Raw genomic sequence first — 26,874 nt, forward strand, 5'->3', positions numbered from 1 at the left:
GACTGATGTATTTGGATGTATTGAACACCAAAAGTAATATTAAAGTGAAATATATGGTTTGGTACTTGAGAAAAGTCTTGCCTAAATTCTCTTCACCAAAAACTCTCTAACTATTGTTCTGCTTTTTTTCAAAGTCATACTTTGCAGAGAGACTGTTCACAAGTTGTATTATTATATGGATGATTTCAGGCCTTTTTTGTGCATCCTTCCAAGAGATATTCATCCTGAAAGTGCATTTTTTTCTAGTCAAACATGAAACTTCTATTTTCATAGAGGTTTCATCTTTATTTACTCTTAACCAGTAACATATATACTAATATCTGAACAAAAGCTCACATGTGTTGCCTTCATTATAACACTAACATTATTCAAATAGCTTTTGTGGTTGCAGAGCTACACCCTTTTTAGTTTGCATATGTTATTTATGTTATTTCGAGCAGAAACCCAAAAAATCGGGTGGGGCTTAAAAGTGTGAATAAAATAAACATATCTTTTTGTTTTTTTAACATTTTATTTATTTGATAGCAATATATGAAAGGCATTGCATTATGCCTGTGCCTTTGTCATATTGTCCATTAAATTCTATAAAGGCCATATTTATTGTATTTAGTTTCTGAATAAATAAAAAGACACAACAAAAGAACATATTACAATGCCAGAGAAAGAGCCTCTGTTCCAGAGAAAGTCCTCCATTATGTAGCCGTGTCTCTGCTTACTTCCATTAGGCCTTCAGCTGCCGTTACAGCTGGGTACTCACTGAGAAATGAAAAAGGAATGGCATTTTATTATATGTGACCATCAGGCTTTAAAAAAAAATGTAAATCAGTGTTGCATTTAATTTGACTAATCTCTCATAATTTAGCAGAGCATTTCATTCGCCTTTTTTAGCTTCTGTGTTGTTGAGAATAATATCAAGATAGTTTTTTTTAACGAAAAATAACTGCGATAACCAATATTATTTTAATTTCAAGACCATTTTGGGCCATTAATGTGAAGATGATATAATGACATAATCATGCAAGTGCCCACATTCAAAACATCATAATGTGTTTCTTCCAGCTGTTACGAGAACTGAAACACTCAAATGTGATCGCCCTGCAGAAGGTGTTCCTGTCTCACAGCGACAGAAAGGTCTGGCTTCTCTTCGACTATGCCGAGCACGACCTATGGGTGAGTCTCTCTGTACATGTGTGTACATGACATAACAAAACATGACATAATATTTTCAAACTAAAAACGTTTTTCCCTGTCACATTAGAACTCCCGTAAGCATACATCATAAAAGAGTTTTCCTAATTTACAAGGCATTACCAAGGTGGGGAGAGGCTGTTTCCTTGTGATTGTTGTAGCCACAGGGTCAGAACTGACATGCCTCACTGCCCTCGTAGCACATCATCAAGTTCCACCGCGCCTCCAAGGCCAACAAGAAGCCAATGCAGATGCCCCGAGGGATGGTAAAGTCTCTCCTGTATCAGATTCTGGATGGGATCCATTACCTCCACGCCAACTGGGTGCTCCACCGGGATCTGGTGAGCTGCTTTATATTAGCTACACTGCTCCAGTGTACACAGCTACACTGCTCCAGTTTCCCACCAGCCCGAGCACACACTGCACTCCGTATCCGTTCCGAAATGGACACCGTTAACGTCACAGACACACTTGTATTTGTCTTACGGCAGCCACGTGTGATGTCATTACACCACCTGGAAAATAATGGTGCTTTTTAAATGTGGTTAAATTATGTTGTGTAACAATTTGAAAATATATTACTTTTTCCTGATGAGGTTAAATAACATAAATTAAAAACTCGCTCAAAACAAGCAAAAAAAGACCTGGGTCTCAATAATAAAACCTCTATTTAGAAGCTCTACAACCATGCTTTTCTACACTCTGATTTAAAGGTGCAATGTGTAATAACGGGCCACATGTTCCAACAAAAAAGGGGGCAGCATTTCACTTCTACTACAGGGTGTATACAATATAGGTGTAGTGAAAAAAGTTCACTATGATTGCTTGAAGATTAGTTTAGACGGGTGCAATAAACATGAACATTTTCCAACACAAACGCAAAAAGATACGTTCCCTGTCAAAACCCATTTGTCTGTTCCAAAAAGTTAAGGCAATCATAACATTCGTTGTCACATATTGTCACCTGTTCTCCCACTGTCAAAACACTGTGTGCTCCTGCCAGACTAGCAACCTCTGGCCATCTGCTCCCCCTGATTAATATTGACGTTTGTCCTAATTATGTTAGGATCTGTAGTTTGTGTCTTGTTTTGAAGTCCTTGTGTCGTCTGTCTCCCTGTGATTGTCTGCCCTGCCCCTGATTGTTTCCTTCTATGTGATTGCTGGCCCCGCCCTCATTGTGTCCATGCACCTGTGTCTCGTTCCCCGTTGTCCAATCCTCTCACCTTGCCTGTGTATGTAAACCCTGTTCGTCTCATTGCCAGTGTGGCTTCGTACTGTTTGGTCCGCGTGTTTGTCGTCCTGTTAGTTGTTTGGATTAAAGATTGGGTTTTGCAGTAATGTCGGCATTTGGGTCCTCTCTCTCTGAGACGTCCGTGACTAGTCATGACAAATTAACAGCGACCCTACGACCCTTAGTGGTGGGAAGTCCAACAAAACAAAAACAAACAAAATGGCTCTTACACTAGGTTTACAGTCATCAGTAACTACTACTAAATAAGTGCAGTGTTAGGGCCCGATCACACCAGACGCGACTTGTAAAAGCGCTTTAAAAATGCCTTAGCAAAAACGCCTGTGGAGCGGACCTGCGTGCGATTCAAGCAGACGTCGCGCTCTTGCTGTGTTGTGGGATGAGGAGGAGGAAAAAGCCCCCAAAAAGCGGTTTTGGGTTCACGAAGTATTAAAAAAAAGGAAAGAGTATGGCGAATACCACCATCTATTCCGCGAATTGTGTCTCGATGACAAGCGCTTTCAGTTGTACTTTCGGCTGAGCAGGAGACAGTTGGAGTAGTGTTTCGATTTAGAATTATAAACAGGGGTGCACATAACTTTTTCAGTGAGTTACTCAGGTGAGTACCGGGAGATGGTGTTTGGTACTCACTCCATATGTAGCGTCAGCTTTTGTGACGTCCACCTACGGGGGGGGGGGGGGGGGGGGGGTGCTAGTGAGAGTGTGCTCACCTGTGTGCGCGCATCGCGGCAGACGGGGAGCCGAGAAGTGTCAACGCGACACGTAGAGACAGAATGACATGCTGTTGGTTAGACGATCAACATCAGATCGGTCAAGTACTCAAAGGCACGAAGTATCACAAGTGGCATTACGCATTGTTGATTATTTTCGCCCATGCGTACCTGCGTACCAGTTATGTGCACCCCTGATTATAAAGCTCTTCGAAATTAAATACCGCTAATATTAGTGTTTAGTCGGAGTTTGCCATTTTCTTTTGAATTTCTCGCTGTTCATACCACACAAACAGGACGTAAAGCCCACCTCTTGCTTGATCCGATAGGCTGCCTTGGCCGAGTGTGACCTTGATGAGCTGTGCGACTCCGTGCCTCGCGTTTAAAGTTAAAAAGAAAATGTAAATGTATGCGCGCCTAAAAACGCTAGAAAAACACACCGTGCGGCATTTAAAAGATGCGCATGAAAGGCCCTATCATGACCTATCATGACTTATCATGGCCTATCGCACGTAACAATGGTTTTGCTAGCGACGCATTTTTGAGAGTCGCGTCTGGTGTGATCGAGCCCTTAAACATTACATTTGACTGCTGAAACTCAGGCGAAACAACTATACAAATTGTTTTGTTTTTACTCCCACTGTGGATTTAATCCAATAAGCAAACTGCCGTGCTTATATTGCCTCGTTGTGCAACTGAATATAGTATAATGATTAATAAGGCCTTTATAAGAATTTAACGCAAAGCAGCTCAGCTTTTCTCCAAACCGCTACTTATGCTAATGTTAGCTACTGTAGGCCTAAGTTTGTGTGCAAATCAGATGTTTAGGTCAAGAAAATGATGGTAAAGCAAAAAATCAATAATTAGCCCACATTCAACTTTTAAACACAATGAGTTTAAAACTTGGAGAGAAATATTTTCCCATCAGATAGGCTACTAAAGTTTATTCTCTTGATATCTCTAACCATGATAGTGGTTAAAAACCTAACTAATTATAGGCTACATCTTGGCCACACTTTGGTCACACTTTGAGCCATTCCAACCGGCAGAGCTATGTTATTTCAGTGCAGGTGTTGTTTTGTCTGGCTGTGGTGTACTATTAGGAGTCTGATTATGATGGCCAAAGTGCAGAATGTCCTAAGCTCTAAATATTGTCTGACGAGTCTCCCCTTTAACCTGGCAGCAACACACTGCTTTTTTCTTTGAGATTCCCACGTTGGTTTTCCCAAAGGGCTTTGCTTAGGGAGACTTCATTCCATCAGGCGGGAGCGAGAACACAGGGCCTCTTGTTGTGTGTCTTGTGTGCAGATTGGCAGGAATTAAAACAAAAGGGTTGCCACTATATGTCAATTTTGCTTAAGCCAGTCAACATAACTTTAGCTCAATGGTAGCCGAATATACACTCTTATCTGGTCAATAATATCAAATCAAATGGAAGTGGCTAACAGCATGTTTCATGTGTGTTATGCTAGTAGTGGCTTAAAAGCATGATTCAAGTGTGTTATGCTAGTAGCAGCTAAAAGCATGATTCAGGTGTGTTAAGCTATTAGCAGCTAAAAGCGCATGGTTGAGGTGTGTTAAGCTAGTAGTGGCTAAAACCATGATTCAGGTGTGTTACGGTAGTGGCAGCTAAAAGCATGGTTCAGGTGTGTTAAGCTTGTAGCAGCTACAAGCATCATTCAGATGTGTTAAGCTCTTTACAGCTAAAAGCATCATTCAGCTGAATTAGCTGTAAGAAGTTTCATGATGGTGTCACTTAAGTCAGCTTTGATCTACTTTTGTTCACATATGCAGTAACTACCCAACACCTACAAATACATTACTGTGTAAGATCAGTGGAGTTCTCCTGTAAGATGTTATTGACCGTGTTTACATGCATTCGAATAACTGGCTTAGTCGGACTGAAATCGAATTATCCGTTTCATGTAAACACCTTTGTTCGACTATGTGCGGTCCGACTACGATCCGATTAACACCCCTGGATAACTCGATCCGATCCGGTTGATAATTCGACTATCGCGGCATGTAACGGTGAATTGGATTAGGAACTGGACTTTGCGTCTTTGCGCATGCTTGAGATCCCGCCGCCCTCCTCCCCCCTCCCTCCCATGTCGTGAAGTCGAAAGAGACGATAAGTTGTCACTGCCGGGAGCCTGGCTGGCAGAAAACAAACAAACAACGCTATGGAGAACACAAGAGCCACCACACATCTCTCTCCCAGAAGACTTTATTTCTGCTCTTCATCGAGACTGCTCGCAGAGACCTTTGCGGTACAATGGCAAAGTGCAACAACATATTGGTTGTCAGAATTAAATTCTCCATGTACCTTCGGCGACGACGTCTTCTCTCCGTTATCAAATCAGCCAATAGCGCCATTTGCATTAGCTGTACTCCTATTAACATCATGCAAGAATAGTAAAGGGATGTAGCTTCGCCTTGCTCTCTGTTCGCCATCTTTCTCAAAATGTTGATGTTGTTGTTGGTTGTTGTTGGTAGTGGTGAAGAGGTCAAGCGGAAATGGCTGTATCACCACGAGTTGTAATGAAAACAGCGCCACCTATCGTATCGGATATGACATGCTTTCGGCCAATGATTCGAATTACTCACTGCCATGTATATTGGGATAATAGCAGATCCCCCAAAAGATAGCATAGTCCGACGAAAGCAAGATTCGAATTATACCATCATGTAAACGCACTGATTGTCTTTCATATCAATTTGGGCTAGGTCAAAACTAAACCAGCGGGCCGATCTGCAGAACCATCAGATCGGTCTCATGTGACAAACAGAGCTGGAGCAATTTCCATTCTCTCTCATCTCTGACTGTGTGCTGAAAAACTCCCACAATCCATCTGTGTGTGTGTGTGTATGTATATATATATATATTAGTGCTGTGAAAAATAACGCATGAACTCAGTTAATTAAATTACAGGATTAATTAGTTGTTGTTTTTTAACGCATTTAACGCATGCGCAGAATGAGCTTCCAATCCGTCTGTTGTTGGTCGTCTCGAACCAGCAGCATGTCATTCTGTCTCTACGTGTCGCGTTAACACGACTCCGATCTCCGTCTCGCGCGCCGCAGAGCTCGGATGCCGGCGTGTGTGCGCACATCTGGACGAAAAAAAGTCACTTGCACGCTCAGTGCTTTTGATGTCAAATGCTCTGGAAGGAGGCTAATTCCAGATAATTCTCATTGGAGAATATAAGACTTGAGCTGATACGGTCCAACTGAAATGTGGATTAGACGACGGTTGATTTCTTAGAATACACTGGCTCAGAAGTTAGTCACACGGTTTAGGTTCATCTACAGGGGCTCCATCCTCTTTAAATAAGGTGTTCCACTCTTAGGTAATCCCTGGCAATCCTCTGTGATCGTGTGGTGGCTGGACATCACATTACATAAACCTGCAGGGAGCGGGCTTTCACACTCTGCCTCTCTCTGGTGATCCACTGGAGATATTTGTGAAGGCATTAAAGGCTCTTTCTGTACAGCGGCGCCAAGGAGGCTATTGTCAAGCTGAAATGACAATGTGTTGAATAAAAATGTGCTGACTCTCTGCTTTTGCTTTATTCAGCTAGTTTTGGATGGTAAGTGAATCAGTCAGCAAGTGAGTCATTCCCAGAATCTGACGTCAGAGAGTAATAAGTCCAGTAAATGTCCGGGGTCACACATGTTGCAAATGTTACACGTGTTACACAAGTTGATCTTAAATCCCTCCAGACGGCGTTTTCAGTGGTGTATAAAGTACCCAAAAGCAATACTTGAATAAAAGTAAAGATACCTTACTGGAAAATGACTCCAGTCAAAGTCGCCTATGAAAATACTACGTGAGTAAAAGTTTTAAAGTATTTGATATTTATTGGACTTAAGTATCAAAAGTAATGTTCCAAAATATTAAATGTACTTTTGTAAATGTAAAATTACAAGTAAATGCTTTTAATAAAAAAGCAAAGGGTCAGAATTTTGAGAATTAGGAAGTTTAATTATTTTAAGCGCTGTGGCCACAATGACCAAGGACAAGGAGTTGAGTCAGAAATAATTGGGTTGGTTGAGATCCATCCAGGAGCAACAATGTTCATAAGTATACTTTTGCATTAATTATGAACTTATCATCATCATTCTCCGAAAAGCAATATGACACTATGAAGGAGTCATTCTGACCAGAGGATGGAGAGGGAAAATGCATAATATTGTGTTAGGCAAAAAATATCAACTTGGTGCATCAGGTTAGTGTTTTGAGAAAGGACACCTGCCTTGTAAACTCCTCTGGGCCTGACTTAAACACAGTAGGCAAAGGTTTTGCTCAAGCTGAATCTGCAATTGGGCGACTGCTATACCTTCATAACTCAATCTGATCATCCATAAAATGACTCAAATATAAAAACATGATCAATACTAAAGCAGCACCGAAAGTAACAACCCAGTCATTACTTACTACATCCTGGGCATAGAGAATTTTAAAAAACGCGGCTTTGAGAGCACTTATTTACAATTGCACATTAAGTTGTTTAACCAATGATTTAACTTGCAAGCTAGCACCACTGATTCACCATACCTGCTTGCTTGGAGGCTGTGTTCTACCACAGTCCCCGACATTGTAGAGTAAAAAAGTATTTCTACTTAGTTACTGTACACCACTGGGCGTTTTACACTGGTTGCCCCAAGTTCAGCATTTTGTCCATCACAAACACAGTTTATGGCCGCCTGCATCTTGGTTATTGTCGCCATCCTGTTTTTTCATGGAACCAGAAGTGACATAAGAAGGCTGAACAATAATTTGGTTTTATCCAGCCCCATCTTGGTTTCCGGCTGTCGCTATCTGGGTTTTTAGCCATACCCATCTAAGTTTATGGCCGTCACAACCTTGGTTTTGGGCCATTCGCATCTTAGATTTTTGACATTTGCCATCTTGGTTTTTCGGTTGTAGGGAATTTTATGTACACTTGCACATGTAAACAAGGAAGTCTTATGTCTTAAATTAATTCATATAGAAAGATAATTTACATAGGGGATATTATGAGGAGTATTCTGAAGAATGTATTATAAAAGCATAGAAAAGTATGGTCACTGTATTATATTTGTAACTGTAATGTTGTATGGTGTCTTATTGTTATCATAACTATAGGAAGTTGATTGTATGAATGAGATGTTTTGATTATGGGAGAAGTGATTTAATCTCAGGAGATTGCTGAAAGCTCCTATTTTGAATAGGCTTCTGAAACTGGAAGTAAAACTCCGCGAACCGGAAGTGGTGATCAGCTGGTCTGTAAGGTTCTGTTCTGTGTGTACTCTATGTCTTCTCTGTGTCTTCACTGTCTCCTTGATTGTGTCATTCCCTGCACCTGCCCTCAGCCACTCTCGTCTCGTTAATGTCTCATGTCATACACCTGTTTCCATGTCGTACACCTGTTTTCCCCCCTATATATTGGGCCACTCTTTCCCTTGTCTTTTGCTGGATTGTTGTCTTTTTTCCCGTCGTCCTGTGTATCTGTTCCCATCGTGGATCCTGCCTGTTTTTGACCCTGCCTGCCTGCCCTGAATGACGATCCTCTGCCTGCTCCTTTTGGACCTTGTTGTTTTTTGTTGTAACCTGTTTTTGCCTCATTAAAGAGTGCCTTTTTGTTAATGAAGTTTCGATCCGGCTTGTTTCTCTGCGCATGAGCTCCTGCACTTCCCGACCTGTGACGTCGGCGTGACAACTCATTCTGTTTGGGGAGGCTGAAGGATGAGGACACACTAATCTGGGAGCTTTATGCTCAACGAATTATAAATGCAAGTATTAACACTATTTGGAAGACGTAAGATGGGTCCACTGCGGAATCGGTGATCGACAGAAACTGTCTTTAGGATGGACTGTGGATTTTTTTATCTGTAGAAACGTCAGGAGTGGTGGCCGTATCTGGATCCTTAAGACAACCAGGAATATTATGTTTGTTATGCTAAAATAAATACTCTTAAGATGCACCCCTGGCTTCGAAACTTCTTCCTCAAACACCAGGCTCCGCTAGACTCTTTATCCACTCTTTCAGTTGCCATCTTGGTTTTCGGCTTTCGCCATACTGTTTATTTATGGGTACAACTCAACTGTACAACTCAACTGTGTACAATTTTATTAGGCGACCAAAACTTTACAATTAGCTGTCATGAACTGGAAACACTGTCAAAGGATCAACGTTCCAATATGAAAACATGGACAACACGCAGACTCTGTAAATGGTGTTTGGAGAATTTTTATCTTCAACGATAATGACATAAATGAGGCAATCTACCAAAGGATTGCCTGGCTTTCTGTTTAATGATTGTGCAAATACTGCACAAAAGAACAATAAACCACCCCCACCTGCCCCACGAAAAAAAAACTAACTCTCGAAGCACCCTCAAAGGGTAACTGAGCTGCTAAGCGAATAGCGTCTCAGTGCTCCTGTGCAGGACAGAGTATGACAGAAGGGAAGCCCCCACTCCTTCACAACAACATAAACTCTCCCACAGAAGCGGAGCAGTTGTTTTGCTACCTGAAGGTCACAAAATATCTTATCTGAGAGCCAACTCTTCCGGCCCTTCATAACTATTTTCATCGCATACGGAAACAATTCTCCATTGTCAGACTCTTATCTAACTCTGATTTGACCTATGAGAGGTGCCATTATTTAGCCCTCTCATTGCCAGGGCTTCCTGCCATTGTGTCCAAAGAGCTCCCTGAATTCTTCAACTAGTCCTTTTTTTGGTTCTTGTCGTCGGTCGGATTATCATATCTGTGCAGGTGCCTTGCTCTTAGTCTCTCTCTTTCTCTGTGGGTGGAAGTGTTATCAAATCGACATTCATAGCGAGCATGCTGCTGTATTATGGAAAAGTCCCCCAAGGCCTCGTATTGCTCTCATTTCGGTTTATACATGAAAGCCAAACATCTGGCCTCGAGTTACGTTAATACATATGAGAGGAGCATGAAGCCAGAAATATAATCTGCTGCTGTCTGAGCTGTGGGGAGAGGTACCCGGACCAGCTCATCCTCCCGTGGCTCCACCGCTCCTGCTGTTACGTAACTGCGCATTCGCGCTGATGTGCAGCCTGCTCTGGGTCCCCTCTGCAACCAAGCATGTGCGTTGCACCACTGCATAGCTCTCCCATCCCCCTACTCGCCCTGCTGCTCTTCCGCTCCTTTTCTCCCCGTCCCCACACCCACGGTGCTTATATAACAGCCTCTAACTAGTGTGCTAAGCCCACCGCCTTGCATGGCTCGCTGAGTCAAGATGCTGACTGAGCAGCTCTGCAGGCCAAAGCAGAAAGCTTCTCTGCGGACTGTACCAATAAATCTCTGCCGGGAAGTGTGGGGGGGTTGCGGTAAATCCAGACTAAACTATGTTTACTGTGCTATACAGTACTGTATACATAAGCCTGCTGGTCCCATACTGCAGCAGCATAGGAACGGATGCTGTTATCAGGACTGATGGTCTGTGCACAGCAACAGCACTGTGATGACGCAAAGGTACATTTTAGATGTTCAGAATGCAGTTAACCCGTCTCAACCCTCAATTATTCGAATGAATCATGAGCATCACACTGACTCATGACCGAGAGGAGTCAAGTCACATGACACAATAACAAACAGACATGATCAGACCAAAGGCTTTAGAGTGACTAAACCAACGGAGCTAGCAATGAGTGTTTAAAAACAATGTGTCGTTGTCTTTATGTATTTATGTTGGATGTAAACAGGGAAAGCACTGAAGAAGTCGCTTTGCCGCATTACCACATGTCGCCGTGATCGTTTTGGACGGGGTTCAGAAAGCCGTGCAGGAGATGCGGCATGAGGAGAAGCGAGTAAACAGCGCTCAGGGGTTCATTGTGATACTCGAAGTGGACCAGTGGCTGCTTCTGGCCTCGTCAGCCTGTTCGTCAACTTGCCCAAACTGTTGTATAAGTGCCCCTGTGGCTCCTGAACTGGCCCTGATTTGTGGAAGCAAAAATGTTGATGGTTTTGTAAAAACGGGCCACGTCCCTAAGGTTTAAGTTAAGCATTCCTCAGGGGGTTGGAGGCTATTCCCCCCCAGCTCCTGAACCATTTATGAAACCAACTGGAACCGATTGATTTGTGCCGGATGAATTCAAAAGGAATACTCGATTTTGGGGCATGAAACACATTTTGGTACATATTTCCAAGTAAAAAGCAGCAATAACAATAAATCACTTCCCTCCCTCGGGCTGGAATGCTGCATGCTCATTTTGCATTTTGAAGAGGCACTGACGCTCGCTCAGCCCTTTCACTAGACATTCAAGCGCTAATAACTTTTCTTATTTTTTTATACAGCCAATATGGCGCATTAACTCAGTTTAGCCTGTTTGAATATGAAAGAGGTGAAGCTGGTGAGCCTGAACTCCTCGAGCCTCTCAAGAGTCATCTGTCTTTGTGTTTGCCACTCGTGGCATGTCGTGTCGCGCACACGAATAATATACCTCATTATTGCGGTGTCTATGGCAACGGGACGTGTTTCTAAGGCAGATCTGAAGTTCGCCAAGCCAGAGGGTTCGCATTAGAATGTAAAACTTTCCGTCTGATTCAATGGGCAGCAAGCTGTGTGTTTGTTTGATACTTCTCACCCACAACACAACGATTCTCTGGTGGAAACCTGTAGCGCTAAAGCTGCAACTCAGTCATTGTTTATTTATTGTGGCAATAGATGAAACGATTGTCATGCGAAATTACAGTAGGGGCGAGATCCCCCTAGCGACGCTGGCACTCAGTGGCACTTGCCAGTAGTTGCCACAGCTACTCAGTGGCACTTGCCAGCAGTTGCCAGCAGTTGCCAGCAGATGCCACTACTAGTCAAAAAGTGCCACTACTAGTCAAAAAGTGCCAGCAGACGGAGGGTCGGCCGCAGTGACGAGTCTGCGACGATTTAGTGACAAGCTTCACTGAAGTGCCCGGACAGCGGAAGAAATCACTTTCATGATCACAAAATGGAGGAGCTGCGGTTTAGTTTGATAGATAGATAGCTAAAATAGCTAGATACACAGATGGATGTGTGTGTATATAAAAAAGACACTAATTAATATATATATATATTAATTAGTGTCTTTAGACACTTACTGACAATATGCAATAAGATAGTGCTGTACATTACTGCTGTACTATATTTAATATTGTTTTGCTACTACTACGTTTCACTTCGTAATCTATTACACTTATATGCCATGATATTGTAACGTCTCGGACGTTATGGCACTGATGACACGGAGACGGGACAACGTTATTAATCCTCCCTTTATTGGGCATCCACCAACACATACAGCGTGTTCCTCTCAGCTTAGCAGGTCGAAAGTCAACAACAACGGTTCCCGTCAACCACCCTTAACTCCCGTTTTCCGACAGGTTAACCCCGCCTCCCCTCTACTCCGCCAATCACAGGCACGCCCCCTCGACCAGCACGCACGGTGCCACACTTTGATTGACAGCCACTTCACAGGGTCGCTACAATATATTACGAAGTGAAACGTAGTAGAAGCAAAAAATATTAAATATAGTACAGCAGTAATGTACAGCACTATCGCATATTGTAAGTAAGTGTCTACAAAAAGACACTAATTATATATATATATATATATATCCATCTGTGTATCTAGCTATTTTAGCTATCTATCTATCAATCTAGCTAAACCGCAGCTCCTCCATTCTGTGATCATGAAAGTGATTTCTTCCGCTGTCCGGGCACTTCAGTGAAGCTTGTCACTAAATCGTCGCAGACTCGTCACTGCGGCCGACCCTCCGTCTGCTGGCACTTTTTGACTAGTAGTGGCACTTTTTAACTAGTAGTGGCACTTTTTGACTAGTAGTGGCATCTGCTGGCAACTGCTGGCAAGTGCCACTGAGTGCCACTGAGTGCCAGTGCTTAAACTTTAGACTAACAGTGGCATCTCCTCAAAGGAGAATTTCATGGAGGTATAACAGTATGACATGGTAAAAAAATTAATTATATATTTTTTATTATTAAAGAAAGGCGGGTACATTATACATATCATGGTATATAAGTGTTATATATTACGAAGTGAAACGTAGTAGTAGCAAAACAATATTCAATATAGTACAGCAGTATTGTACAGCAATATCGTATTGCATATTGTAAGTAAGTCTAAAAAAATACATTATCTATGCAAGTCTGTGGCACTTGCCACTGAGGTGCCAGTGAGGTGCCAGTGAGTTGTCGCTGAGTACTGGCACCGAGCGGCACTTGCCACAGACTTGCCACTGAGGTGCCACTGAGGTGCCAGTGAGTTGTCGGTGCCAGTGATTGCACTCGCCCTCTCTCCGAAATTAACTCAGAAATTTGCTGCCCGCTCGACGCCGTTACAAACTTAGCCGCTAGCTGGTGAACACGGTGAAGCATTTTAGCATTCAAAACGCAGATATTGGACTAAACTCGTGTTGCGTTGTGTGCGCAGGATGTGCACATGGGCAAAAGTAGAGGCGCCCGTAAGTCTTGTCAATCACGTTGAACGTACAGGAACGGTGGTTTTGTTATTTTGTTTGTTTGGTTCAATTTAGTAATGCTCCAGTCACAACTTTTCCCATCCCAATACCGATACTTGGGTGTTTTTTTTGTATTGGCCGATACCGATTAACAATCTGTCACAAGCGTCAAACAACAAGCCAGACGCCTCACTGTGTGGAAGAGACTGGGATTCTTCTCTTACTTGTGAGGCAAACAAGAGACTTGACTTAAACATTGTCTTCCTGACTTTGTGGAACAAAATGCAACTAATACATACACAGATCGTTCAATAATTCGCACCAGGGACTCATATTTTTCATTTAGGCCCACACTTCCACCAGAAAGCCACTTTGGGACGTGGACCTTCAGTCAGCAGCAGCGAGCATTCAGCCCCCTATTTGTTTCAGAGCCAGATAGACATTGGACTTTTTAAACTTTTTGAACAGTCTTTTTTTTTTCCGGCTTTCACTCCGACATGCATACATTTTTTTACAACCTCTTCTGTGTGCTACGGGATTTAAAGTGCACCATTTTTACAAAATGGCCGACTGTGCTCTCGTTGGTTTCGGTAGCCGACGGGGGAAAGCCGACGCAAGCCGCAGTGCAGAAGTGTGACAACATGGGTATTTGAGCCAGAACCATAACATTTCTTGTTCTGCCCCAGCATCCTATACTTCTCTTCTCTGCTGCAGAAACCAGCGAACATCCTGGTGATGGGGGAAGGTCCTGAGCGAGGAAGAGTTAAAATCGGTAAGTAAAGTTTCCGTGAACTGCTCAGATTGTGTTAAGCTGTCCCAATTAGAGATGCACCTCCAAATCACCGCGGTTACTGTAACCACTGTGGCTCCAGTAGCTCCAGTGCGTCCTGTAGCTGCAGTGTTTAACCTCCTGGCTCAGAGGTCGATCACTGCTGTTGCGTAAGCCGGCTGGCCAGGGGGCTGTTGAAGGGTAATGCTGCAATGCAAAGAGTGTCTATTTATACACCTTGGTAGTACTAAGGTATTGTCTCAGGGCTATTACAGGCTCTCACGCTATCTTGTTTGACTTATATGAAAAAAATATGTAGCTGCTGCTATTAGGATATGTTGTTACTGGATAACTGGCCTTATTATTTTGACTTGAGAACAAAAAGACGGAAGAAGTTCGAGCTCAGCTGTGACTTCCTGGCAGACAAGTACACATTCCCAAAAGCAAGCCCTGTATGTAAGCGAAGGACTCAAAATAAGAATCAAAGAATTAAAAATCATTTATCAACTGTTTTATTGCTGCTTAAAATGCTTTGAAATAATAAAGAGGGGTATATGGAGTATTTGTGGAATGACAGACAGATCGGTGAACAAAGGTGAAGGAAAAAAAGGCTGTTTACTTTTCTTGCGGTCAATGTTTTCACGCTTTGACGGTGTTTGTGCTCTCTTGAGTGTTTCAGTATCAGTAGGTCAGTATTTCGGCCCCCGGGGGACCCCCGCCGTATCTCCGTTATCGCTAACGCCCTCCGCCTTCTCTGCACTCTCCTCCCGCAGCCGACATGGGTTTCGCCAGACTCTTCAACACCCCCCTCAAGCCACTGGCGGACCTTGACCCCGTGGTGGTGACATTCTGGTACAGGGCCCCCGAGCTGCTGCTGGGGGCCAGGCACTACACCAAAGCAATCGGTGAGTCCGGGGGCAACATGTTTAAAGAGAAAAAAATGTGACAGATTTGTTTAAGGTTGCAGTCTCAGCAGCAAAACCAGGGTTGTAGCCCATCCCTTCCCTCCCAAGGTCTCACAGCGTCAATAGGAACACACATTCCTTCATCGCCAGCCCATGTGATCTATCTCCATCGGTACTTAGCAGGTGTGTCTACGCGTATTTGTCATTCCTGGAACACGTGACATCACCGTGCGTATGTTTGTGATTATCTCTAAATGTGTGTGAGGTGTGAAAGAGACAGAGAGGGTCAGATATAAAAAGGAGTTATTCCACGTTTTACACAACAGAACGCGTCTTTGCTTTCCAGAGTTGGACGAGAAGATCGACACCACTGTCACATCTCTCATATAACTCCTGGTCCTGATTATAGACAATGAATGGGAGACTGATTTTGTCTTTTTTTTCTTCTTCATATACCCAAATGAGCTTTATTCTATTGTAGTCTTTGTGGCAGCTGTGTCTGATTTGGCCTCGGCTGCTGGTGATTGGCAATCACTCAGCAGCCGAGGCCACCCTTATAAAAGCTCCCACTTGAGAGTGGAGAGGGAGAGGTGAGCAGAGGCACGTGATTTGCGGTCTGCTCGGTGTCGTGTGTGCGGAATAAAATATGTCTTTGAACCAAACCTCTTGCTATCTGGTGGATCCTTGGTGCTGGGGGGGGAAACCCACGGGTGGCGGCCTCAGGCCTGCTACATTGGAGCCCAACGTGGGGCCCCCTGGAGCCCAGTGCCTGAAAGGGATGGAGCCAGGACAGGAGGAGGAGCTGATGAGCAGCTTGGGCCGGATACTGGCCCGGATAGAGGAGATGGGGCGGGCACAGGCAGAGGAGAGCCGCCGGTTCCTTGGGACCCTCCAAAACCCGCCGGCGCTGTGGCAGACTCCCATTCCCCGGGACCCGTCGCCGCAGCCGAACACCGAGGTTCAGGATCCGTCGGCGCTGCCGACCTCCGAGGTCCAGGACTCGTCGGAGCTGCCGAACCCCGAGGTCCAGGACCCGTCGGAGCTGCCGACCCAAGAGCCCCAGGGCTAGTCGGAGCTGCCGACCTCCGAGGTCCAGGATCCGTCGGAGCTGCCGACCTCCGAGGTCCAGGACTCGTCGGAGCTGCCGAACCCCGAGGTCCAGGACCCGTCGGAGCTGCCGACCCCAGAGCCCCAGGGCTCGTCGGAGCTGCAGAACCCCGAGGTCCAGAACTCGTCGGAGCTGCCGACCTCCGAGGCCCAGGACCCGTAGGAGCTGCCGACCCCCGAGGTCCAGGGACCCGTCGGAGCTGCCGACCCCCGAGGCCCAGGACCCGTCGGAGCTGCCGACCCCCGAGGTCCAGGACTCGTCGGAGCTGCCGACCCCCGAGCCGACCCGTCGGTGGAGGGCCGACTCCGGATCCCCGGGCCCTGTCGGAGGTACCAGCTACCGCTGCTCCGGCTCCATCCCGGCCGGTCCCGGCTCCCCGTTCCCCGGCCCGGCGGGCGTCAGCTCCCCGTCCCGAACCCCAGAGCCCCCACATCCTAAGCAGTCGACCCCAGAGCCCCCACGTCCTGAGCCCGGTCCCTCAGAGCCCCCTCCTCCCGAGCCCGGTCCCGGTCCCCCAGGGCCCCTCCTCCGCCCAAGCTCTCATGGGGGGGGGAGGGGGAGTAGGTTAGGCCGGATGGAGCCCCGGCCTAAATCGAGTGGTGGGGAGTGTGGCAGCTGTGTCTGATTTGGCCTCGGCTGCTGGTGATTGGCAATCACTCAGCAGCCGAGGCCACCCTTATAAAAGCTCCCACTTGAGAGTGGAGAGGGAGAGGTGAGCAGAGGCACGTGATTTGCGGTCTGCTCGGTGTCGTGTGTGCGGAATAAAATATGTCTTTGAACCAAACCTCTTGCTGTCTGGTGGATCCTTGGTGCTGGGGGGGGAAACCCACGGGTGGCGGCCTCAGGCCTGCTACAGTCTTCTTAGTCAGAAGTTTTTTAAAGCTTTTTAAAAATGCCAAACCTTCGCAACCACAACAGGACTTATATATACATTTCATAAATCTCAACTTTGTTTAATGTATGTTATAATGATACACATGTTCACTTATTAAATGGGACAACATACCGTAAGTATGATTATCAGAACATTCAGGCTCCGCTCTGTCTTGTGGCTCAAAAGTGTACTGCAGTCGTAAATGGTAAATATAAGACAATGAAAGAAATTATGCAAATGTAATTGGTTGACCAAAGAAATTACATATATGAGTTTTGAAAAGTGGGCATCAGTCAGTTCCCCTATTGAATTGTATTTTTCAGTTAAATTGGAATAGTTGACGTCCAATCCAATTACAGTGTATCGTTTTATGTAAAAAACTTGATGTCTGGTAATATTTTTCTCACTTTGCTTTATATCAGAAACCAAGGGAGGAAATAATCAAAATATTGTTGCAATGAAACGGTAGAACATTCTTTTTCATCTTAAGATCAGCAATCATTTGGGTCAAAACTGCTCCGACCTTTTGTTTAACCCTTGTGTTGCCTTAGGGTCATTTTGACCCGAATCAATATTACACCCTCCCCCCGCCTTTGGGTCTTTTTGACCCGATTCAATGTTTCACCCTCCTGTTACCTTTATATTTACTAACATATTTTACCCTTTGGGTTCAATTTGACGCCAGCAATTAAAACCTCCAGAAAATTATTAGAATTAATATTGTTTTCCAAGTTTAAGTGTGAGGCACTTTATGTTTGTTTGTTGACTACCGAAAGAACACCGACATTAAACATTGAATGGGGTCAAATTAATCCTAAGGCGGGGGGAGGGTGTAATATTGATTTGGGTCAAAATGACCCTAAGGCAACACAAGGGTTAAGTATCTTTGATTTATTCTATGCACTTTAGCTAATGTACCTCAAGTTCACTCTAACTAAATAGCATCTGTGTGTGTGTATGTGTTTGTGTGTCTGTGTCTACATGCACCAGATATTTGGGCAATTGGCTGCATCTTTGCAGAGCTGCTCACGTCCGAGCCCATCTTTCACTGTCGCCAGGAAGACATCAAAACAAGTAATCCTTTCCATCACGACCAGCTCGACCGGATATTCAGCATCATGGGATTCCCTGCAGGTCTGCACACGGGACCAGCGTCAAACATGGCACTGGTTTACATCACCAATACTATTTAATTTTGTATGAGGGGGGGGGGGGGGGGCTTTATAGGTCATTTCAAAAATTTAAAATAAGCTGGGAAAGCTATGCAAATATTCTTAATACAGTGTGCATTTGATCTGATCTTGATTTTTGCATCAACATTTGCTTTATTCCTGAGTTAAAGCGCTCACGTCAAAGCCGCCGGACTATGTTGACAAAAACACTCATTTGACCTCACTGAACGCAGGAGTACAATAAAAATCTTACCAAACTTACCCTTTCAGTTATTACCAGTCTAAGCTAAGCGAACGTTGACTCGGCTAATGCCCTATTTACATTTTTCATAACCTTATTGACTGCCTTACTATGGTAATCTACATCACTGCTTCCTATCTCGCTTTCACTCACACTATGTGAAAAAAGTGCTGTATTCTCCAAAAAATTAAAAGTATCGTAGATATAGTTCATAAAGTTTTTTACTGCACAGACTGGGAAGACATCAGGAAGATGCCAGAGTACCCAACATTGCAGAAAGACTTCAGGCGGACAACGTGAGCGGATGCTGTGACAATCTGAAACTTATAGACCAACGAACAAATGATGAAATACCGTCTAACTGCTTTTTTTTTAATGAATCGTTGTTTTTCTCATCCAACAGGTATACAAACAGCAGCTTAATCAAATACATGGAGAAGCACAAGGTCAAACCAGACAGCAAGATGTTTCTGTTGGTAAGTCTGTTCCAACATTAAGAGAAATCTTGTTTTGTCCTTTGAAACATTGCTTATTGTGTTGAACTGTGTTATGAAGAACAACCATGAGGTATGATTGAGGGAGGTGTCATAGTTAACAGGGTTAGCATACACATAGAAATCTTGTTGACAGATCTATTTTGCCCAGGGCTGCATTCTCGCCAAATCAGGCGTTTTGGGGATTAGCGCAGGCTTGAAGTCGAAATGAAATAAAAAATGCTTTTAGATCAAATTCTGGGAAACAATATATGGCAAAAACTGTCTTTGTATTTGTATATCAATATCCACTCATATGATATGATATGATATTCCTTTATTCGTCCCACAGTGGGGAAATTTCTAAAATCACAGCAGCGATGCACATCAGAGCATCAATGAAATAAATATAAAACACAAAACTAAATACTAAAAACTAAATCATTCACACTCATCAAGATATGCTTAGTACCAAATGGATTTCCTTCAATTCAATTAATCAACCTGCAACTTTTAAAACAAAAAAAGAGGTGTGTGTGTGGAGCCACTGTCCTTGCAGTTCCATATCCCGCTACAGTCTGAGCCCGCCCACTTTTTAGCGGTCCAATCAAATGCAAAGGATTTTATTTTAAATTCCCCTTGTAACTGCACAGCGGTCAAATGTTTAGTTTTTACGTCAAGATCAAGGGGCTCTAACGTCCCGTCACTGGGACTTTAAATGTCCGTTGTGAGTGCCACTTCTTTGATTAAACCAAAACAATGCAGAACATGTCCTCGTACTTTCTGACGTGAATTAAGAAGCTGAACTACCTCATAGCACGGTGATATGGTTCTCTGTCTTCAGCTCCAGAAACACCTCACGATGGACCCCACCAAAAGAATCACATCAGAGCAGGCGCTGCAGGACCCGTACTTCCTAGAGGACCCGTTACCAACCACCGAGTGAGCCGTGGTAAACTTTTACAAGAGGCTATTCTTTTTGCCTTGATTCAAGTAAAACAAAAAGAAGAAAAAGACCCCAAGAAGTCCTATTTGCGGTTTTCATTTTTAAACCCACCTGTGTTTTGTCCTGTAACTTTTGGTCGGCGTTGTGGAATCAGAGTAGTAATATGAACGTTCTCTGCGATTGCCTCTAGTGTGTTTGCCGGGTGTCAGATCCCCTACCCTAAACGAGAGTTTCTAAACGAAGACGAGCCCGAGGAGAAAACAGAAAAGGTAATTAATTATCAAGACCGGGGAAAATATTTTTAAAATACAAAATACACTTAAATTCACCATCATCTCTGTCTGGTAACACACTGGATAAGTAGGCTACAGTACGTCATACAACCCCAGTCCAAGACATCCGCCTTAATCCCTTGAATGGCTCAAAATGTCCTTCTCTTAAATGTTTTTTTTATCGTTATCCGAAATCTACCACTTCACTTTGGACAGTTAGTCATTTTTCCAATGAACGCCACGGTGGGAGAGAGAATTGACTATTGGAGGCAAGTAGATTGCATTGCAGGCTGTCGGAGCGTATTTTTCCTTTAAAGATTAAAGGGCATCTTTGGGCAACAAATCTGCAGCGTGATCCCATCAGCTGGCTTCTTTTAACAACGTGGAAACATTCGGGTAATAGACGGAAGGCCTCCATGACTATCGGCAACACTCTCATTACCGTCACTTTAACCTCAACACACAAACAGGTGGTTTTGAACCCAGTTCTTTTTGTGCATGTGTCCTATCAGTTGGGAAGTCATTCCTTGTGTTCAGAAGTTTCTCTTCACTGTGATTATTTCATTTATTTTTATGTCTTTATATTGAAGGTATCGCCTTTCCAAATTGCGCCAAATTCGACACTGATGTAATGCACCCACCAAGTGTGAAGTAGAACAGATGTGAGGCTATCGAAATATGCAAAATTGTTAAAGTGATGTTTAGATAATAATAAGTTATGTCGCATTTCAGTCACCTCGGTGACAAAGCAGAAACGAAAGGCTAGAGCGAGGCGACACCGCCGGAGGGGGTTTACAACACAGCCAGGACCAGGGCGCCCACAACAAGAAACCTCGGATCGAGCCCTCTGGGGCTCCCTCAGGCGATGGGGTGCTACAGTCGGAGTACCATGTTTGTGGGATTTATTCTCCAGGAGAAAGGTTGCTCTATTTGTCTTCTTGTCCACCAATACCCACAAATTGTCCACAAATACCATAAAAATACCCACAACAGCATAAATATATCCACTAAAGTATAGAAAATCCAGATCTATTTTCTTCCTTTGTGCCGCAGGACTCTATTGTTGTCCTGAAACAATTAAAAAATACTTCAAGAAATAAAGTTTGATGTTTTTACTATTTATTGCAAAATTTGACTTAGATTATTAGATCATTTAACGGTATTAAGACAATGAAATGCATCTTACCAGAACTGTAAAAATATGCATGTGTCTTGAACTTAAATAAAGCATGGCGGCAACCTTTAGGTTCTACACAATCTACAGCAGGGCTATTCAACTTCAGTAGCAAGTGGGCTGAATAAGAAAATCACGGGGGGTGTGAGGGCCGCACAGAATATTGATCAAATAATGGCTAAAAATTAAAAACAGTAATGTATATTTCCACAGGTAAACAGTCACACACGAAAATGCGTCGGTATTGTGTGGCAAAAGTGTTTTGCGAACAAGCATCACTATAAACATGTTTCAAAGTGTAAATATCCGCTCAAGGTAACCAGTTGTTTCAGATCCCTTCAACCAAACTGTTCCCATGAAAACATAAGAAATGTGACTTAATGGATCAATATAATAATATACACTTTTACTAATCCCCAAGGGGAAATTAGTTCTCTGCATTTAACCCATCCTTAGTTATTAAGGCACAGTGGGCTGCGGTGAAGCGCCCGGGAAGCAGCTGGGGGTTCAGTGCCTTGCTCAAGGACACTTCAACTTGCAACTAATGGGGAGAGCGCGGATCGAACCCACAACCTTGCGGTTGAAGGACGGCCCTCTTACCCCACTGAGCTACAGCCGCCAATATATAAATGACTTGGGATTAAACTAATATCTGGTGGCGCAGCGCACAGACTGCGTGTCTTTGAGCGCAGACTCCTTTTGCGTGAAAGGGATCGAAACCAGGTCGGGCGATCTTTTTATTATTATTTTTTCGAAAATGTATTTCTTCATACGTGGCTGTGATGCACTGCTCACTTATACAATCGTAATCGCCAAAATGGATATGAACGGTGGCTTGAAGATCTCCAGCAATATGTTTGTGAATGTGTGACGAATCTGGTGAGCGAGCCAGAGCCCCGCTGCAGATGTTAAGAGAACACAACGCACGCGCAGGGAAACCAGTAGGTTTGAAAACCAGTAGGGGCTACCATACGTTGTGTCTCACAACTTTAACCCTTTCACAGTGTGTTCTCACTTCATGAAAGTTACTTGAAACATTTCTGTTCAGCGTGGGCCTGTATACTTGGCTGACACACTCTCCTGTCACTTCTGTTTGCAAAAAATAAAATCGAGAATGCGAACCTCCAGCATTCCACAAACCAATAGGCGTTTGTGGAATTCCACATGTCATCACATTGATAACATTTTGGATTTTTAATTGACGAAACAATCTTGTTATTTTACCCACGTTATGATTTTTTGGGGAAATCCTTGAATAACCGATAATGACAGAGGGTACATATGAAAACGTTTCTACCTTTCCTTGGCTGTGTCTGTCACCTGCCAATGTTACAGATGCTAAAGAGTTTTTTGGAAGTAACTGGGTGTTGAGCAGTGGCGGGCCGTCAGGGCCAGCAAGGCCTTCTCTGCTGGCCTAAACATCATCAGAATATATATTTTTTTCTCAATATATTTTCCCACAAATATGTATTCAATTATTTCCCAGAGTAAGAGTTATTCTCTTAATTTCATAGCGTTCCTCTTGGTTGCGCTGCTGCCAGCCCCAGGTTGAGATTTGGAGGGCTGGTCTTTATGTTAGATCTTTTAGCCAATCATATTCAGCCATCGTGTGTTGCCAGGGGGCTAAAATCTGCCCTTAGGCCTTCAGAATCAACATTGCGGGCGCTGGTAGCTTCAAGTGAATGGGAATGACAATGTTGTGTCAACCAATCAGCTTTAGAGTTGGCTCCTCTAGGCCTTCTAGAAGGCCCCGGAACCGGCACAGGAGCCAGCTAGCAGGCGTAGTGCTGCACGTCTTTTGATTGGATTACCAATATTGAGAGGCGGGGCCTATGGGCAGGTAAATGCAGAACCTCCAGAACTAGGAAACTGAATTTGATAGACTGTACAACAGAGTCATTGAAGTCTTCTTGAGGAAAGAAAGAGGATGGATTTTGTGTTCAAATAATCAGTCTTTGGTGAGTAGGCATACAATGCATTCTATTTTTTATTAAATGTGTCTGTATGTTTGGCACAAAATAAAATGGCAAATAGCCTATGTTGCAAATTATTAGTTTTCTTTCTTTTATTTTCAGTGAATAGTTATGTGTCTTTATCATCACGGTGAAACTGCTTTGGGTGCGACAATGCCCTGTTTAGTGAACAAACTAGTGCAAGACAAGTGACTTTTTTTCTTCTTTTTCTCCGTCCCGATGCGCGCATTCTGCAGCGCGCGAGACGGAGAGCCGAGAGAAATGACATGCTGTTGTGTAGATACGATCAACATCAGACGGCTGTTTAGTTTAATAAATGAACAAAGACGTGCTATAGAGAAAATGACGGGGGCGGGCCAATTTTTTTTAATGTCATGATGCGATCTACCAATACTACGCCGCGATCGACCGGTAGGTCGCGATCGACGTATTGAGCAGCCCTGGTCTAGAGCCATGGCATCATAATGATAGTAATAAGAGGTGGATTAATTCGGGTGGGACTGTGTAGGACCTCACTGAAGGCCCAGGCCCCAGGCCCACGGCCCGCCACTGGTGTTGAGGAATGTCAGGTGTGTGTGTGTGGGTGTGTGTGTGTGTGTGTTGGGCAGCTGGAGAGGAAGACAGACACCAGACAACAACAGCTTGCTGATAGGGACATTCCACATCGTCCTGCTGACAGCTGATAGCGACTCGCTGCGGTGCCCAGCCGCCAGCTTCTGTTTCCGACCCCTCTCTGCTGTCGTTGGCGCTAGTTCACGGAGATTTCTAAGTGAGGGAGCGAGGTTGATTAAATGAGGATGGCTTCGTGGGAGAGGGAGGAGAGTGTGTCAATGACTGCAACGGCACAGGGCAATGTGGGATAGAGGTCACTGGTATAACCTCTCAGTGCCGTCTCGTCTCTTTGCAAGTGTGCCGTGTTGGCGATACCACACGAGGGCGTCTGATAGCCGTAAAGTACACATCAGCCGATAGAGGTGTGTATATATAGCAGTGGCTGAGGCGGCGTGTGAGACAGCTGCTCATGCCTCAGCACACGTAGAAATAAACCGGTTGAGCGGCACCTACAGCGTCCCATTTTTTCCCACTCATTGATCTCTTGTGTCAACCCACTCCCACCACTACCATGCATCACTCTCCAATCATTCTCCTGAATAGATGCAGCAGGGCTCTCAAGTTTTGAAGACAGGCAAGCGTGAGATTTCCATCAGCACCCGATACAGCTGACCGTTGCGCGCGACGGCATCGAGCCGAAAAGAGTTGTTGACGGGGGTGCTAGTGACTATTTTTGCTCCATCCCAATGCGCGCAGACCGGCGTCGGAGCTCTGCAGCGGAACAATCGATCGGCGTATTGAGCACCCCTGCATTCAAGCATTAAATAGCCGAGAGGTTTTTTCAGCGTGAGGAATTCGATGTGTGGCGGGAGTGCGTGAGATAAGACCGAAATGCGTGAGTCTCACGCTCAATGCGTGAGACTTGAGAGCCCTGATGCAGAGTAGCACACTGTGACCAGGGCTGGCTAGAGTAGACTGGTCACGAGTTCAGCCGAGGTCCTAGCTTCCTGTCATCCCGTGAATCAACTGCATTCAGATGTGAAGCTTCTCTTTGCCGGTTAAAATATGAAAACACTCTTTTGCCCCGATCTGTAATGCATTCTAAACACACAAAATCTGCTTCCAGCACTGTATAATTGTAGTTCTAAGCACTTCCATAGTGCTGCTAATAACAATAAGTATTCCACATTATAAAGCATTTTACAATCACTGATGAGGTCAAGTAAGATAATTTGATAATTAGTTACTGACAATTTCTTGCAAATAATAGCAATCTTTTTAGAATGCATTCTAATCACTTTTGTGCCGCATTAGAATGTTATTTGAACTGACTGAGCGATAATTGTTTGCTTTAAGCATAGACTGTCTATAAGAGGGGGACAAAACAGAACAAAAATGAGCATATAAGCTATGTGGAGTAGTAACAATTCAATTCAGTTTATTTGTATAGCCCAATTTCACAAATTACAAATTCGTCTCGGAGTGCTTTACAATCTGTACACATAGACATCCCTGCCCCAAAACCTCGCATCGGATCTGGAAAAACTCCCAAATAACCCTTCAGGGGGAAAAAAAAGGGAAGAAACCTTCAGGAGAGCAACAGAGGAGGATCCCTCTCCAGGATAGACAGGTGCAATAGATGTAATGTGTACAGAAGGACAGATTTAGAGTTAAAATACATTCAATGAATATGACAGAGTGTATGAATAGTTCATCGTAGGCATATTCCACGATGGAGACCTCCACGATCCATCAGGCAGATGGCGGTAGAGAGGCGGAGTGGGCGGAGTCTCAACAGTGGGCGGAGTCTCAACAGGACAGTGGCGTCGTCGGTAGCAGGAATTCCACGACCCAGACCTCGATGATCCATCAGGCAGATAGGATCTATGCCGTCTCATAGGGTCCGATGACCTTATGAGACGTGAAGTCAAAAGGACTCCGGGGAGAAAGCAGAGTTAGTAACGTGTGATTGAGAGATGAAAATTCATCCCTAAGGAGAGAAAAAAGAGGAGATAGGTGCTCAGTGCATCCTAAAACGTCCCCCGGCAGCTATAAGCCTATAGCAGCATATCAAGGGGCTGGACCTGGTGAACCTGATTCAGCCCTAACTATAAGCTCTGTCGAAGAGGAAAGTCTTAAGTCTACTCTTAAATGAGGTGACTGTGTCTGCCTCCCGGACTGAAGGTGGAAGCTGGTTCCATAGAAGAGGAGCTTGATAACTAAAGGCTCTGGCTCCCATTCTACTTTTTAAAACTCTAGGAACTACAAGTAGTCCCGCATTTAGTGAGCGCAGCTCTCTAGTGGGGCAATATGGTACTACAAGCTCCTTAAGATATGATGGTGCATCACCAATCAAGGCTTTGTACGTTAAGAGAAGAATTTAAAAAGTGATTCTTGATTTTACTGGGAGCCAGTGCAGAGCAGCTAGTGCAGGAGTGATGTGATCTCTTTTCTTAGTTTTAGTGAGAATACGAGCTGCAGCATTCTGGATCAATTGGAGGGACCTAAGAGACTTATACGCCTTATACGGCTCTGGTAGTGGCAGCGACCTGTCAATCACAGTAAGCCTACCCTGTTTTATGGCCTATTTGACTCTAAATGGACCATCATTTAATACATGAGCATTTTACTGTATTGAAGAAGACTTGAAAAGTAGAGATTGAGACCATAAACTTATGTTTACAATGTTTACTGAAGAAATAAATCAAGAGAGAAGTAGTCATTTTCTCATAGATCAGACTTCTTCTTGCAACCCCCTGCTGGTCGGTAGAGAGAATGCAAGTTTAAGACACTAAAACCTAAA

General features: G+C 44.1%; 1 protein-coding gene across 1 annotated transcript; it reads left to right on the forward strand.

The window, feature by feature from the left end:
- Positions 1–1,044: 1,044 nt before the first annotated feature.
- On the forward strand, positions 1,045–23,596 carry cdk19 (cyclin dependent kinase 19). The gene is made up of 10 exons (XM_056429414.1): positions 1,045–1,170; positions 1,389–1,529; positions 14,327–14,384; positions 15,155–15,286; positions 18,259–18,402; positions 18,914–18,977; positions 19,085–19,157; positions 19,999–20,096; positions 20,291–20,369; positions 21,117–23,596. The coding sequence occupies exons 1-10, from the start codon at positions 1,045–1,047 to the stop codon at positions 21,348–21,350; spliced, it is 1,149 nt and encodes a 382-aa protein (XP_056285389.1). The 3' UTR covers positions 21,351–23,596.
- The last annotated feature ends 3,278 nt before the right edge of the window (positions 23,597–26,874 follow it).

The sequence above is a fragment of the Pseudoliparis swirei genome, chromosome 13, assembly GCF_029220125.1.
Source record: "Pseudoliparis swirei isolate HS2019 ecotype Mariana Trench chromosome 13, NWPU_hadal_v1, whole genome shotgun sequence".
NCBI classification, from domain to species: Eukaryota; Metazoa; Chordata; class Actinopteri; order Perciformes; family Liparidae; genus Pseudoliparis; species Pseudoliparis swirei.

Excerpts from the sequence above, each read along its gene's own strand:
- cdk19 (XM_056429414.1), top strand. The coding sequence starts at position 1,045 with ATGTGTTTCTTCCAGCTGTTACGAGAACTGAAACACTCAAATGTGATC. Across the intron at positions 18,978-19,084 it reads AAAGACTTCAGGCGGACAAC|GTATACAAACAGCAGCTTAA; the intron begins GTGAGCGGATGC and ends CTCATCCAACAG. Across the intron at positions 19,158-19,998 it reads ACAGCAAGATGTTTCTGTTG|CTCCAGAAACACCTCACGAT; the intron begins GTAAGTCTGTTC and ends CTCTGTCTTCAG.